Genomic DNA, 16,676 nt, shown 5'->3' with positions numbered 1-16,676 from the left:
TCGCTCTATTTCGTTAAATTCTCTACCCTGGTGTTGCCAGAACTCCAGAGCCAATGCCTCTTTTATTAAGGGAGATTTTATATACAAGGAAGGCTTGGAAGAGGTCAGCCAGAGGTGAATTCCTGGAGCAGGGGGATTTTAAGCTGAGCTTCCCAGAGACAGGGACAGGAATTAGAGGAGGGAAGAGAGAAGCATGGTGTTCCAGACAGAAGCAGGAGAGAGTGGGCTGTGAGTAGGCGACAGGGAGGGGAGAGTCTGCACGTGGACGCCCATAGGAAGCAAGATATATATTATTCTGAGGAATTGGTCTTGGGGAGGGAGGTGGCTTGGTGGTTGGGTTGACCAGTTAGACCCTGAAAACCCTGATTTGGAGCAGCTGGAGATAACTTGACCTATGGCATGAGAGGAGAACTCAGAGTCTCAACTTCCAGCTCTGTTTTTTTGTTTTTGTTTTTGTTTTTGTTTTTTAATGGTCCAGAAGTCTTTTATTTATTTATTTTGTGCCTATTATGCCATGAATTCATAGGGAACAGGTCCAGCAGTTCAGACGCCTTTCCCTTGGTTTACACAAAGCGTTCTTCTCTGGGCAGAGCGGGCTGGCGCTTCAGTTGAACCCAGATACTTTTCTCTTTGGCGTCTTTTTCTGATCATGTACTTTCATATGCTTCAGGAAGCGATTCCAGCTCTCAGAGTGCTTAATGTGCTCAATAAGGACATTAATTCTCTTGACAAGAATCTTGCGCTTGTTTCCAACAATGCCAACAGCTTGCTGTGTAACACTGTAGACTTTGAGTTTTGCCATGGAAAGGTTTGTGGGGAATTCCTTTTTGAACAGCATCCATTCCCTTGATGTCTACAATATCACTTTTCTTGTAGATTTGCATGTATGTGGCTGAAGGAACAACTCCATATTTTCTTTTTCTTTCTTTTTTTGAGACGGAGTCTCACTCTGTGGCCAGTCTGGAGTGCAGTGGTGCGATCTCAGCTCACTACAACTTCCGCCTCCTGGGTTCAAGCGATTCTCTTGCCTCAGCCTCCCGAGTAGCTGGGATTATAGGCACTCGCCACCACGCCCAGCTAATATTTTGTATTTTTAGTGGAGACGGGTTTCATCATGTTGCCCACGATGGTCTTGAACTCCTAACCTCAGGTGATCCACCTGCCTCAGCCTCCCAAAGTGCTGGGATTACAGGTGTGAGCCACCGCGTCCAGCCCACTTGTATTTTGAAACAGCACTCCTCACCCTGTGAGAACCACTAGGTAGGTTTGTGAGGTAAGCAGTAACATATTATTAGGCTAGAAAGGGGTAGCCAGTACACGGAGAACCTTGAATGTCAGGACAAGACATTGCACTAGATTGAAGGTTCTTCATTGTGGAGGGGACGAGATCTGCTTTAGAAAAATGAAGTTTGGGCCAGGCGTGTTGGCTCACGCCTATAATCCCAGCACTTTGGGAGGCTGAGGTGGGTAGATTACTTGAGGTCAGGAGTTCAAGACCAGTCTGGCCAACATGGTGAAACCCCACCTCTACTAAAAATTCAAAAATTAGCTGGGTGTAGTAGTGCATGCCTGTAATCCTAGCTACTCGGGAGACTGAGGCAGGAGAATCGCTTCAACCTGAGAGGCCGAGGCTGCAGTGAGCCGAGATTGTGCTACTGCATTCCAGCCTGGGTGACAGAGCAAGACTTTGTCAAAAAAAAAAAAAAAAAGAAAAAAAGAAAAAGAAAAAAAGAAAAAGGAACTTTGGAGCACTGTACAGAATGAATGGAAGATCCACGAGCAGACCAATCAGTTGCAGCTTCCTGCGGCCTTCTCACCCAGGTAATTTTCAATCTGGGTGGGCTGCTTTGGCACAATTATTGGTGGATGGCAGAGGTCAAGGGGAGGTCCTAACTGCACATCCCCGGGCGGACTGCTGGAATGTAACTAGATTATTTGCTAAGGTGGGATTTGACTACTATTCCACTGTCTTTCCCTGTATTTCAAACAAACCCATCGAGATGAACACAGCGCTCCTCCTCCCCATCAGTCCACACTGGCGGAAGTTGTGTAAAACTAGCAGAAGTCAGGAAAACGGCAACCCTTTGAGGGTTTTTCTCTCCTCTCCCTGCCCAGGGTGCACTGCCTTCTTCGCCCTTCATAGCCTGAACAAGGGAACTATTCAGCCCGACCAAAGGGGAGAGGGAGGAAGACACTTCCTGCTCTCCCTTCTCTGGCCAGGACAGGACATGGTTTTTGATCTAAGGCCCAGAGAATCCCGAGCTGATAAAGGCCCATTGTGGCAGCTTCTAGAGAAACCCAGAGGCCATCAGGGGCTAAGAAGCTGGTTAACAGCCCTTGAACATTTGTGAAAAGAATTACTTGGCGGAAGTCAAGGCAAAATGAGGCCCCTGGGCTGCCACTGGGATGTGCCTTTGCCATCCCTGGCAGGGAGGCTAATGGCAAAGCCAGCAGGAAACCTGGCCCGCCTGCCACTGAAAGGGCTGACCTGAAGGCACCAGCAACCTCAAAGCAGTGCAGGGCAGCTTTGCAGCTCAGGGCTCCCCTACAGACACCTGGAGGTTGAAACCCAATCTCCCGCCAAATGCAGGAAACACAACTGCTCTTTTAAAAAGAGCCTGGGAAAGACAGAGGAGCCTCCCGCCCTCCCACCCCCAAAAGGGTGTCCAAAGCAATAAACAGCAGGAAAAGGAGGAAGGGCGCAGAGTGGAAGCCGGTCTGGAACTTATTTAGGAATTAGGCTCTTTCTGCTCCAATCTTTAACGCGCTTTGAGTTCAGGCACCTCATCATTTGAAAGCCTCACTATTCTTATAGCAAAAGCCAAAGTGAGAAGAGATATCCTGAGGCCTGAGATAAATGATGCTGGGGAGGTGGCAGGGAGATGGGCTGGATCGGGGGGAAGCTCATGGGAGGAAGGTTTGAGGTTCAGCGGAGGGTCAGGAGCCCATCACACACTATTGTCTGCTCCCGGGATGGCTGCTGGGAGGCCCTGGGAGAGGTGCAGGATGCAGGGATTGGGAGAACTCAATCCCTGGCTCCACCCCAAATCTGTGCATCAGGTCTCCCTCTTCCCCAGCTGACAGGTGGTGGACCGATCACTCTGGGGGAGGAAACACGGACGCCAGGTCAGAGAGCAGCCTGTGGAGTCTTCTTAAAGACCCCTCTCTGTGGCCAGGTGGTGAGCCCGGGGATTAAATGAAGAGCAGATTTAAAGCACAGTCAGTCCACTCACTGCATGCTGTTTCCACTCTGTTCCTAGAAGGATCTGGGGTGGGTGATTGACACAGTTCATTTCTCAACCTGATGCCAGCTTTCCCTCCCCACCATCCAAAATGCACAAACTCAGCTCCCCTCAAATGCCAAGGCATTTCCAATTTCCCTATCATCAAAGCAAAGCACAATAAGCAGTACAAACCCACTGGCTGGGCACGGTGGCTCACACCTGTAATCCTAGCACTTTGGGAGGCCAAGGCAGGATCACTTGAGCCCAGGAGTTCAAAACCAGCCTGGGTAACATGGTGAGACCTGGTCTCTGTAAAAAATACAAAATTAACTGGGCATGGTGGCACACACATGTAGTCCCAGATACTCAGGGAGCTAGGGCAGGAGGATCGCTTGAGCCCAGGAGGTCAAGGCTGCAGTGAGACATGTTCATGCCACTGCACTCTAGCCTGGGCAACAAAGTGGGACCCTGCCTCAAAAAAAAGAAAGAAAAAAAGAAAACAAGAAAAAAAAAAAAAAAACCTACCGCAGAGCACCCCAAGCCATCTAACTGAGGACTACTGGACACATTATTTTACGTCAACCACTTCCCTAGCATTGGCGGAAGGTGTTGCTGGCAGTTGGTGGGCAGGCCTGTAACTCCCAGTGAGTAGCGGCACCAAAACACACAGAACAAGTTAACTGCCCTCCACCCACCTTCACCGCCTACTAGCCCATCCCATGACAAACCTCACCTGCTACCACAGAGATTCCCTTCGGGTTGGGGATGGATCTGGAACACAGCACAAAGTGTTTTCTGAAAACAAAGCATTTTCTGCCTTACTGGAGATGCTGTCCCAGCTGGCAATGCAAACGTGCACACAAAAACTGCTAGAACACTGTTCTGATCCCACAGCTCCCACAAACAAAAAAACCAACTCATGGCTGAGCCGGAAGGTCTGGGTGTCATTTATTGACAGCAGTTTATACACATTTGTTTCCTTCCCATGGTTGCTTCCTTCCCAGCACAGGAACAGAACCCCTGAGAAGGGCAGTCTCTGAACGAGGGAGCCAGGAACGTAGGTCGGACACATCTTTGGCAGGCATGTTCAGCCCCAGCAGGATGCAATCCTTCAAGCTGGAATTCCACTGGGCATTTGAGAGGGACCAAGGTGGGGGGTAGAGAGGAAGTCTTCGACAGGACTCACATCTCGGTCCAGGCCTCCTCTCTCACTATCCAAGTCCATCCAAGTTTTAGGACCCCGGGGGGCAACAATCAGGCCCACCCACCTCAACAGGGGCAGATTCTTCAATCTGTGCCCAGTTCACACACACCTGTTTCCGCTGGTCGCACAGTTAAAGAGAATCAGCCTTATGGTAACAGACAGAGCACTTCCTCTCTGCCCCTCCCCGGCACCTCTCTCCAGCGGCATCTGCGCAGGAACCGCTGGGAAGACGGAGGCCTGCCGCCTTCTCAGTTCAGCCACATGTGCCCTCATCCGCAAATCTTCCATCAGCAACAGGACAGAGGCCACACGTGGACCCAGGCAGACACCTGTGCTCCCCAGTCCATCACACACTGCCCCGCCTGTGTGCTGCCAAATGCTGGTGCCCAGGCCGGAGCTCCAGCAGGCCCCGAATTGGGACCTAAAGCTGGTTTGCATAGGCACTTGGCAATTTTTGGTAGGGAGGTGGATAAAAAAGTAGATGGATGTGAGAAGAATGAAAGTTTCATTTGATAGACTAATTAGAGATCTGAAGTGATTTTACCTTTATTTCCTTCACTTTAAGCCAATCATGAAATTTCACAGTGATTTCTGGGGTGGGGATAGAAGGAAGGCGGTGTTAAGAATCATCGGGGCTGTGGCCCAGTCAGCCCGCGGAGGTGCAGGCAGGGTGGGCCCTCACTGGGGCAGCTGGAGGAGCACAGACTGCCCCGCTGGCAGGTAGGTGATGTTCCGAGAACGTGAGAGCTGGTATGCGATGTCCTCCGCGGCTTCCAGCTTGCGCAGCTCGATCAGGCCATCCCCTGCAGTGGCCAGTGAGTTGGCAATCAGCTCAGCCGCCTTGGAGTCACCCTCAGCAGAGATGATGGCTGCCTTTTTTTGCTGCTCAGCCTAAAAGAATGGAGGTGGAGACAGACTAAGACCAAACCTCAGGGCACCGCATGTCAGGCTACAACCAAAGGCCCTTCACCAGAAAGCCACCTTCCCAGGCTCCTGTAGGAACTTGGGGAGTTTACCTCCTCCTGATGGTGGGGGGAGGCAGAGCACACAGCCCACCAGTCCTCCCCTTCCCTTTCATGCTCACTCGTCACGGGAGAGATACATTTCTGTTGGTTGCATGAATATTTGTCTTATTTCAAAGTCCTCATTAATATTAATTGCAATCTAGCTTAACAACTCTACTCTGAGCCAGGAGGATCCAAGGCCAAGGAAAACAGAAGCAAAAGAAAAATGGAATCAACCCTCAAGGCTCATCTTTCCTTCCAGCCCCAAGTCTAAAGGACTTCATCAAAGCCAGGACAGGGCCAGGTGTGGTGGCTCATGCCTGTAATCCTGGCACTTTGGGAGGCGGAGGCAGGAGGATCACTTGAGCCAGGAGGTCAAGGCTGCAGTGAGCTATGATCATGCCATTGCATTCCAGCCTGGGCCACAGAGGGAGCCGCTGTCACGAACAAAAAACCTCAGGATGGCTAAGGAAGAGCAGCATGCACTTGTGACTGTTCCTAGAGCTGCCTGTGGGCTAGGCTGATTCCTGACCAGAATCCAGGCACCCACAGTGAGACCTCCTAGGCCTGCCCTACCAATATTAAGAGGAAGACAGTTCTCTGAAATGTGTGACCTTCAGGAGTGTGAGGAAGAGGACAGTATTAAGCCTCCCTGAAATTACATACAATTTTGAAATGGCTGGGCCCTGCGTCTATTTGCTTAACAAACATTTACTGTATACCTACTATCGCCAGGCACTATACTAGACTTGTTATAATCTCTGAAGTTATGGAAGATACAAAGCAACGCAAGTCCCTGCCCACACAGTGTTTTCATTCTCCAAAATTAAATCTATTCCTCTTTTCCCATTTTATTTCTTGCTGCCCCCATCTCCCCACCAATTAGGGATACTGGTGGTGGGAAGAGGGGGACAACAATAAACATGTCTTTGCAAATACCAGAAAGAACAGGCTGCTACGCAAATACACTGCGTCCCATCGCATTCTTTGACACATCTGGATGGATTTAGCACTAGAAAAAAATCCAGTGACGAAAGCACATCTGGTGCAACGTTTGATCTTTTTTGCTGTCAGCTTTCACTATGTAAGTATGGTTAAAAATGACTTCTCAGTGAAGCTGAAAATACTCCAGGAGAAACATTTTCATTTGTAAGAGAGTGTTTTTGATCTCAGAGAAGTGGAAGAAAAATTACCCTTCGGTGATTTTGGAACATAACTCCACATATCCTTGACTAGCCCCCGAAGACTCTGGAACCAATTGCAGAAGTACAATTCCTTCAAGCCCCTTCCGATTATCCCGGAAGAAGGGATGACAGATGATGAATTTCCAGGCCACCCAGCAAATGGGGAAGCTAAGTGCAGGAGAAAGGGGAGAGAGGCTCCTGCCATCTGGTTGAATGCTCACCTTTTCCACCACAAATCTGGCCCTCTCTGCTTCCTGCTGAGCCACCTGTTTGGCTTCCACCGCTTCTGTGAACTCCTTCCCGAAGGTCAGATGTGTCTAAGGGGAGAGAGTGAGCACAAGATGAGGCAGTGTGATTGCTTAGACAGCACTGCTGGGACGCCTCCACGGCCGCTGGAAGGAAGAGGCCAGCAATGGCTCTAGCAGCTGGAGGCATCTGTGAGGCCAGAACACTCTTCCATCTCTGTATCTGTATCCAAACTGAGTTTACACCCAGCATCTCTGGCTGCCCAACTGCTCCTGTACACTACTCTGTCACTCTCAGTGCAGCGAGTGACCTCATGTAGCAAATGGCGCCTGGGGCTTTTGATGGGGCCCATGGGCACCAGAAGGTATCTATTCAATCGACCACCTCCCCAGAGGAGAACTGTGGGTTCTAAGACCCCCGCCACTGACTAGTGCTCTTCCAAGCGCCTTTGATGCCTTGTTCAAAGCCCAAGGAAGGCCAGATGCAAAACGGGGCCCCTGAGAGTGAGGGAGGCTGCTGGTTCCCAAGGATCCAAGAGCCTGATGCTCTCTGCTTATGGATTAACCAGTCCACTTCTTCCCACAGCAGCTCCACCACTGAACAGGAAGAGGACGAGGGGTGGTAGAACGCAAATCATGCTATTCCCAATGTGAATGGTTCTGTTAAAGGGTTTAAAAGAAAGAGAAAGCAGGTAAAGTCATTGGTCGGGCTGAGGGTTTAGAAGTCTGATGATCCATAGACCTTCCCTAATCATGTCAGGTCTGACGTGACTGTTCCTAACCATAGCACAAACAATGGGAAGGGACCTCAGCATTCCTAATGCCCAGCCTAGAGCAATTTACTTATTCATCCTACTTTTTACTGAAAAAGAATCAAGAGGAGAGCATTGGTTTTGCCATCAGATTCTAGTTGTTTCACTTCCTCCGCTCTCCCAGCCTCTGCTTTTAAAAAAGCAGCCCCGAACTGCTCCTGACGAGTAAATCCTGGTCTCATTCTCTCCCAGAATGTTTAAGCTCCGAACTCTAACTGCAGCTGTCGTACTTCGCCTGATCCATTTCTAGTCTCTCAGTCAAAGTTTGGGTAAGAAAATCTGATCCTGAGAAATGAAAAATGAAATGTATAATTAAGGAATAAAATTTATTTCTAAAAGGGCCAGCTGAGGGCAGCGAATTCCCCATGAAACCTAATTTTCTTCTCACACCTCTTAGACAGGGTTTCCTGTGGTCAGCCCACATTTCCCCAGAATGGAGTATGTGGTTAAAGTCTAGTAAAATGCCAACTTTTCCCTTAGGTTTTTACGCAGCGTTTTCTCACAGCCAAGGTGTTCAGGTTCACGGTAATTACCAGGGGAGGGCCTGCAGAACGGCTGCAGCCTGGCCTCTTGCCAGCAGAGGGAGCCCCAAGCCCCCGGGGGTTCCAGCAGGCGGAGCAAGGTGGAGCAGTGCCCCGGGGTTAACACTGGCTGTTGTCCAGTGGCTGTTTAAACAGCTGCACAGATGCTGGGGGAAGCGGTGCCTTTCCCTAGCGATGCACGGGAGAACTGAACAGGAAGCACTTTACCTCACTGCCCGAACAAATCACTCCAAATGATTTTTCCCAGAGAATCTAGAAACACGACCCTTCCCCTCACCCTCCTCAACCTGAAACGCTATCCTGCCTGTATTGCTTTCTGTCTGAGTTATGACATCCAATGTCATATAAACACACAAGCTATAGTGTCTCAGGAGGATAGCTTACGCCTCAGAGATGTCCCTTGCCCCCTATACCAGGCCTGGGGGAATCGAACCATTCGTTTACACTCTATCACCTTTCACTAGGGTTCCCAGAACTTCCATCACTGAGCTTCGGACCGTAAGTGTTAGGAAACTCCCAGGGGTCAGGCTGGGAGGTCTGTGCTAGGGATAAAGACTACCCGAGCTGTTCTCTGGTCTCTACCAGACAGTTTCTGCCTGTGTCAAACAGGGTTAACAAGGCATCACTTTCTGGGTAACACAGTTTGGAGAACGTAAAACATTTAGTGGTTAGGGACTATCTGGATACAACCAGAGGTCATAAGAAAAATGTGTGTGGCAGGGGGAAGGCAAAAGAACCCTCAACTGAAAAACCCACAGAGACTGCCTCGCCTCAACATGTTTCTGTGTTTTCAAGCCTCACATCTAGCAAAGCAGAAGCAGGGACCTAATAGCGTCTGCCCAGAAATGGAGCCAGGCACCTAACGAGACCTGCAGCCCCTTCCCCTCGGTCTCCCGAAGGATCTTACCAAGGACACGTCATCCAGGATGAGCCCAAAGGTGGCTGCTCGCTCTGTAAGATCGTCGCTCACCTGCCTGGAGACCAGCTCTCTCTGGGTGATTAGTTCTCCAGCATCAAAGCGAGCCTGGTTTCAAAGGGAGGAGCAGAAGGGCAGGTCAGGTTAATGAGGAAGCAGAAAAGGAACCAGGAAACTGCAGCCACATCCCAATCAACCCACTGCCAAGCGCTTCCTGCCACCTGGCACCCTTCTGGGGAGGTGCTCTGGGCTTGAGGCTAAGGGCCCCTGTTCACTCACCACCACTGACTTGAGGATCTCGGTCGTGATGGACGGCAGCACACGCTCATCATAGTCCTCTCCGATGCTGGTGAAGATGCGAGGAAGCTGGCTAGCGACGGGCCGGAAGAGGATGCGCAGTGTGATGTTGACATTCTGTAAATCTTAGGGTAGGGGACAAACACTGGAGTTAAAAATAAAAACCACTGTAGGAAAACAAGTGCTTTTTTTTAAATTTTTCCTTTTTTTGAGACGGAGTTTTGCTCTTGTTGCCCAGGCCGGAGTACAATGGGACGATCTCGGCTCACAGGAACCTCCACCTCAGGTTCAAGCGATTCTCCTGCCTCGGCCTCCCAAGTAGCTGCGATTACAGGCACACGCCACCATGCCCAGCTAATTCTGTATTTTTAGTAGAGACGGGGTGTCACCATGTCAGGCTGGTCTCAAACTCCTGACCTCAGGTGATCCACCTGCTTCAGCCTCCCAAAGTGCTGGGATTAAAGGTGTGAGCTACCGCGCCTAGCCACAAGTGGTCTTTTATATGGCCTCTCCTACTCCAATTTGCTACAATTTTTATTTATGTATTTTGAGACAGGGTCACATGTTGCCCAGGCTGAAGTGCAGTGGCAAGATCAGGGCTCACTGTAGCCGCCTTGACCTCCTGGGCTCAACTGATCCTCCTACCTACACCTTCCAAGTAGTTGGGACTACACAGGCACATACCACCACACCCAGTAATCTTTGTACTTTTTGTAGAGCTGGAGTTTCGCCATGTTTCCCAGGCTGGTCTCAAACTCCTGGGCTCAAGTGATCCACCTGCCTCAGCCTCCCACAATGCTAGAATTATAGATGTGAGCCATTATGCCTGGTAATTTTTATTTTTTATTTTTAGAGACAAGGTCTTGCTATGTGGCCCAGGCTAGACTCAAGTTCCTGGGCTTAAGCATTTCTCCTGCCTCAGCCTCTTGAGTAGCTGACACGCACCACTGTGCCTGGCTCCAAATTGGCTACAATTTATAAGCAAATCTGCTGATTATAAGATCCTAGAGGGCAAGGAATAGGTATGCCTGGTTTCCTTGGCAGAGAACCCAACAGAGCATCACAAAGAGTTGATAATTTCTTAGAACATTCAGTGATAGCAGCTTTTTGGTATCCCCTGAATGCCCTCAGATACACGTAATTCAGATTATATGTCTACCAGGCGCCATGTAACGCTTGCAACACTGACCATTTTAAGACAATAGACAGGCCAATGCTAAGAATTGTAGGGTGAGGCCTTTTCAAGCTCTGGTGATTGTGGCCAAGTCAGGAGTCAGCCTTGGAGAGGTTAGTTTGGGTCTGGTGGAAACCGTGTTAGACTAGTAGTCCAAAGATCTGGGCTATTTACTAATGATGTGGCCTCTCTAAGCCTTAGCCAACCTGAGCTTATTTCCTTGTCTATGAGAATGAGGACAACTTCATTTGCTTTCTGGGCCTTGAGGAAATGTTGGGGAAAACTGAAGGAAAAAACAGTCAAAAAGCACTCTGTCAAATGTGTAACACATATAAGGGGTTAATAGACCCATCTATGTTCTGCTTCTCATTACTTGGGCCAGTTAAAGGATCCAGGGAGAGAATTATACCTTCCCCTGGACAATTCAGGCCTGCAGGGAGCCAAAGCACTGTCATGGCTTGCTTACAGACGTCAACAATATGGACCAAGCGCCCATGAGACAGAGCCCTGAACTGTGCACCAAGAGAGGTGGGCAATGTATTAATACCGACAACTCCCTGATATCTAGAAGCGCCTATCAATAGTTTTAGAAATAGGTACATAATGTATCCTGAAAACAACTGCAAAACAGTACAGAAAGAAATCCCAAAGAGGTGGGAAGTTTAGAAGCAGGCTTTTTTTTTTTTTTGAGCAGAATCTCACTCTGTTGCCCAGGCTGCAGTAAAGTGGCATGATCTCAGTTCACTGCAACCTCCGTTCCCCAGGTTCAAGCGATTCTCCTGCCTCAGCCTCCTGAGTAGCTGGGATTACAGGCACCCCCCACCACCGGCTAATTTTTGTATTTTTAGGTGAGACAGCGTTTCACCACATTGGCCAGGCTGGTCTCGAACTCCTGACCTCAGGTGCTCCACCTGCCTTGGCCTCCCAAAGTGCTGGGATTACAGGCATGAGCCACTGCACCCAGCCATAAGTGGATATTTCTAAGATTCCATATTGAACTCTCCAGGGCAAGCAGTCCAGTCATTCCTGTGATGTACAGTCCAAACTCTTTTGGATCCTGGTATCCCACAGATGCTCCGGCAACACAAAAGAGCAGAGCACCTCTTCCACACTCCCTACTTTACCTGAACCACAGGCAAGACTCACCTTTGCTACCAGTGATGACCGGCACATTACGTGGTCGAGAACGGCAGTCAAAGATAATTGGTTTCTGTACCCATGGGATGAGAAAGTGAGTCCCTTCCCCTACCACAATGTCCTGTACTCCACGGAACCGGTCAAAGATGACAGCTCTGTGCCCAGCATCCACTAGGAAGAAAGGATAATGACATGTCATAAAAATCTTCTCATCCTTTAAACAAAAGGATCATGTCTTTGAAAGAGCCCTGGTGCTTTCTGTCCACTTATTAAGTCTCCCCTCTTCTCTCTCTCTACCCCAACTCCTGGTCTCTAGAGACTTCTAAATAGCTACAAAACTAAGCAATCACTTCCTGTTCCACATGTCCCCAAGGATTGGAAATAGGATCTGTTCCTTAGCATCCTTTCTCCTTGAGGGAACTGGCTGTTGATTTTCTGAATGACCATTCTATCCCTGAACTCCCACCAACATATTTCCAGGAATCACCTACCAAAACTTCTAAAACTCACTGAGGTCTTCCCAGTTACCACATATCCAAGGGGCTCCAATTTAACCTAGTGCTCCCAGAAGCAGCACCCTCATTATGGGAATCCTACATTTAGGAGGTCCCACTCTTTCTTCCTAATAGCTCTGTTTCTCTAAAGTTTTAAGGGGTTATAGAGCTGTCTTGGCAGAGAGAGAAATTTATGACAGCAAATACTGTCTAGTGGCAGGTGTGGCCAAAAGGATCACAGAACTGCTAAGATGTGTCATATAAGCCAAGCAGGCTTTTCTAATCAGTTGCCTCGCTGAACTTTATCATTGGTCCAAATCTTCACTCTGAAAGTAAAGCTCCTCTTGTCAGCCAGCCACACACCAGATGGGTCAACCTACTGCTGCTTTGCAGCATGTGAAACTGTTAGAATGTCAGAGTTAAAGGGGGTCCTACAGATACAGTCAGGTCAAATCCATTGCTTGACCAATGAGGAAGCTTCCACAGTAAAGTGAAAGAAAACCCAGCTTAACCCCCCTCCTACATTGTTAAAGGCTGGGCAGTGCATCTCAAAGATATTTCTTCTGAAACTATCCAAATTCAGCAGAGCAAAAGCTCCTGTTCGGGACAAGGTCACCCAAACAGATCTGCAGCCTTTGCTGTTATTCCACATGCAAGAAGAGGAGAACAAATGAGATCTCCATTTCAGATAGCCAGGGCAATCCAGACACCGCGCAGCAGCATTTGGGTGGTGCGGCTTCACTTCACCTTGACAGGAGCCACTGGACATACCCAACTAGGAAGTGGGCTGGGAGGCTCTTTTTGAATAAAGGCTCTGAGAGAACCTATGACTGAAAGGTCAGGGGCTCTGGTAACAGTGCAGTCCTAGGGTATGAAATGGCAAGAGATGAGCCCTCTTGGCCACAAACATATTCACCGACAGCAGCTACCATCAAGAGTGTCACATGGGCTATGCAGACCAACAGAAATCTCCCAGGAAAGTGCAGTGACCCACTGTCCCTCCATGCCTCACCATTATATAAGGCAGAGTTCACCACGCCTCCTGCAACAGCTAAGGCCAGGCCAAACTTGCCAATGGACTCAAACACTTTGGCAGCCATGTTTTCTTCTGCTGGACCCTCTCACACCTAAGGGGATAAAAACAAAATACAATCAAACTTGATGCCAAATCCTCAGAGAAGGCCCTCTCTGACACACAACAGTCACTTTTCAACCAGGCTATTTATTTCCCCATTCCTGAAAGTGCTAAATCATCCATTGAAGGATACCTAATAATGCTTTGTAGCTTGTAAAGTGTACTATCAATTCTTCTGCTTTTTGTTTCCCCCAGTTTATTTTCTTTCTTTTTTCTTGAGACAGGGTCTTGCTCTGTCACCCAGGCTGGAGTGCAGTGGCGCAATCTCAGCTCACTGAAGCCTCGACCTCCCAGGCTCAATCTTCTCACCTCAGCCTCCCAAGTGGCAGGGTCCACAGAAGTGTAAATTAGCTAGCCACCACGCCCAGCTAATTTTGTTCATTTTTTTGCAGAGATGGGGTCTCACTACGTTGCCCTAGATGGTCTTGAACTCCTGAGCTCCAGTGTCCCCCTTGCCTCGGCCTCTCAAGTGTTGAGATTAGAGGCATGAGCCACCACACCTGGCTGATTTCTCTTTTTTTCTCAACCATTTAAAGTAAGGTGTCTGGGACACTTGGTTCAATAATGAAAACAATGCATGGGCTTGAAATCCATAGAGAACTTAGCACCATACTAAACCACCCTCTCATTTCCTGGACAAGCAGGCCCCCAAAAAGAGGCTGTGTGGTTGGATTGCTGCAATTATGGTTTGAAAAAATAACTCGAAAAATGTGCTACATGTTGATGCCAACCAAAAAAGTAACCATTACAGCTAACACTTATATCAGGTAGCCTAATAAAAGAAATTTGTTTACTTCTCACAATTACCCTATGAAGCATATTACTACAGAGGAAACAGAGGCACACAGAGAGGTTACATGAGAAGCCGAGATTGCAGTTATTAAGTGGTAGAACCAGAATTAGAACCCAAAACTCTAATGCTAGCAGACACAGCTTTCCTCCTCACCATACTGCTTCTCAACATTGTGTATTAGGAACAACCTGCTTCTTATGGAAGCAGGAGCTGGATGACATCCTGGGGCCAAGATAACTTAAGAACCTATTTGGGAGAAAGGCTCTAACTAGTTGCACAGGGACAAAGAGTTCTGGAATAACTGGGAGGGTGGGGCTGAGGCGGGGTGGGCATAAGCACAGTTGACCTAACTAGAAATCACTCTAGCATCTAACTTTCTAACGCTCCGCCCCACCGTCGTTGCCCGCTCCAGCCTCAAATCCTCCCTCCCTACTTCCCAGACCTCAACTCCTGAGACTACCTTTATCTCGTCCAGTGCATTTAAATCTTCCTTCTCCGAGGCTGGGACACCTGGCCCTTTCCATTTCTAATGGCTTCTGGATTATTCCTCACCCTGCCCCCATGGACACCTCCCTTACTCTAAGCAACCCCTGGCTCGTCCCGGGCTCAGCCCCTTCTCCCCTCCCTCACAAGTCGGACTCACGCACGCACTCTCCTCGCCCAAAGTGCGCATCATGGAGCACAGGATTGCAGAGACGCCCAGAGACTGGCCTTTGCCGCCCCCTCCATTCTCACCTGCTTCCACTCTGACCTCCACATGAATTCCCCAACCACGCATACTGCGCATGCGCTCCTCTGCCCCGCCCGCTTTCCAAGATCCAGGCTTCCTATTGGTGGGGACGAGAGCTGTGAGTTCTGGGAAGGGTGGCTTAGAACCTCACCCTGGTTCCACGGCTCTTAACAGATGAACTACAACTTCCAAAAGGCTATGCAGCGGCGGGCCCGCGAAGAAAAGCGTTTTTTCTTTGGTGATCACCGCGACGATGTTGCCGCAAAGCCTTTTGGGAGCTGTAGTTTCCTGGGGCTAAATGCACGTGCCTATCCTGTATAGCGGCTAAGACTGAGGAAAGGTGAGCCTTAGGGCTCCGGGAAAGAGGTGGTGGGCGTCCAGTTGGTGGCAAAAATGAGTAGGGGCAAGTTTATGACTGATGAAAGAGGACAGGTAGAACTCTGGGGGAAGTCGTGGTGAAATCAGCGGCGGGCTGAGACCCTTTGGGGGAAACGAAGGGCCGTCTTCCTTCCAAAGCCCTGTCTGCAAACGTCCTCAGAGTTGTGAGACATTGATTACCAGACCCAGAGAGAACCATCTGTGCTGAAACACTGAGACCAACCGAGAGGAAGGAATTCATTCAGGGTCATGCACCGAGTGAGAAAAGGGGCTCGGCTTGGAATCCAGGTCCCCTGAACATGATTTTAAAGAAACGTTTTATTTGGAAAAGTTGCAAGAATAGTGCAAAAGAACGCACGTTTAACTTTGGCTCAGATTCACCTATTGTTAACAATGTGCTTCATTTGTTTTATCATTGGTTTCTTACCTCTCCCCTCCTCCTCCCGGCCGCCGCTCCGCCGCCCCACCTCCGTGTGCGTGTTTGTTTATTTTCTTGTTTTTGTTTTGTTTTGCTTTTTTGTTTGTTTTTGAGATGGAGTTTCGCTCTTGTTGCCCGAGCTGGAGTGCAGTGGCGCGATCTCGGCTCACGCAACCTCCGCCTCCCGGGTTCAAGCGATTCTCCTGCCTCACCCTCCCGAGTAGCTGGGATTACAGGCATGCGCCACCACGCCCGGCTAATTCTTGTATTTTTAGTACAGACGAGGTTTCTCCGTGTTGGTCAGGCTGGTCTCGAACTCCCAACCTAGGTGATCCACCTGCCTCGGCCTCCCAAAGTGGTGGGATTACAGGCGTGAGCCACCGCGCTCAGCTCTCATTCTAGTTTTTACTTCCATAAGATCAACTCTTTTAGCCCCCACATAGGAATAAGAACGTGACGGCTGGGCGTGGTGGTCACGCCTGTAATCCCAGCACTTCGGGAGGCCAAGGCCAGAGGATTGCTTTAGCCTAGGAGTTTGAGACTAGCCTGGGCAACAAAGTGAGACCCTATCTCTACAAAAAAATAAAAATAAAAAGTAGCTGGATGTGGTGGCATGTACCTGTAGTTCCACCTATTCGGGAGCCAAGGTGGTAGGATTGCTTGAGCCTGGAAGCTCAAGGCTGCAGTGAGCTGTGACTGTGCCACTGCACTGCAGCCTGGGTGACAGAGCGAGACTTTGTCTCAAAAAAAAAAAAAAAAAAAAAAGGTATGGTCATTTTAACAATATTAATTATTCAATCCACCAATCCATGAACACGAGATGTCTTTGCATTTGTTTGTGTCCTCTCCAGTTTCTTTCATCGGTTTTGTAGTTTTTATTGTAGAGGTCTTTTTCCTCCGTTTTTGTATATTGCTTTTGTATTCCGCAACTTTACTGAATTTATCAGTTCTAAGAGATTTTTGGTGAAATCTTTAGATTTTTCTATATG

At 49.0% G+C, this 16,676-nt stretch overlaps 1 protein-coding gene across 1 annotated transcript; it reads right to left on the bottom strand.

The window, feature by feature from the left end:
• Positions 1-4,230: 4,230 nt before the first annotated feature.
• PHB1 (prohibitin 1) lies at positions 4,231-14,920 on the bottom strand (the record flags this gene model as incomplete). Its single annotated transcript, NM_001266323.1, is given in 7 exon segments — positions 4,231-5,319; positions 6,838-6,933; positions 9,123-9,239; positions 9,411-9,553; positions 11,749-11,910; positions 13,246-13,360; positions 14,897-14,920. Coding segments are annotated over 6 exon segments (819 nt in total). The 3' UTR covers positions 4,231-5,106.
• Positions 14,921-16,676: the final 1,756 nt, after the last annotated feature.

The sequence above is a fragment of the Macaca mulatta genome, chromosome 16 (genome assembly GCF_049350105.2).
Source record: "Macaca mulatta isolate MMU2019108-1 chromosome 16, T2T-MMU8v2.0, whole genome shotgun sequence".
Classification (NCBI taxonomy): Eukaryota; Metazoa; Chordata; class Mammalia; order Primates; family Cercopithecidae; genus Macaca; species Macaca mulatta.
This window is presented reverse-complemented; position numbering and strand designations above follow the sequence as displayed.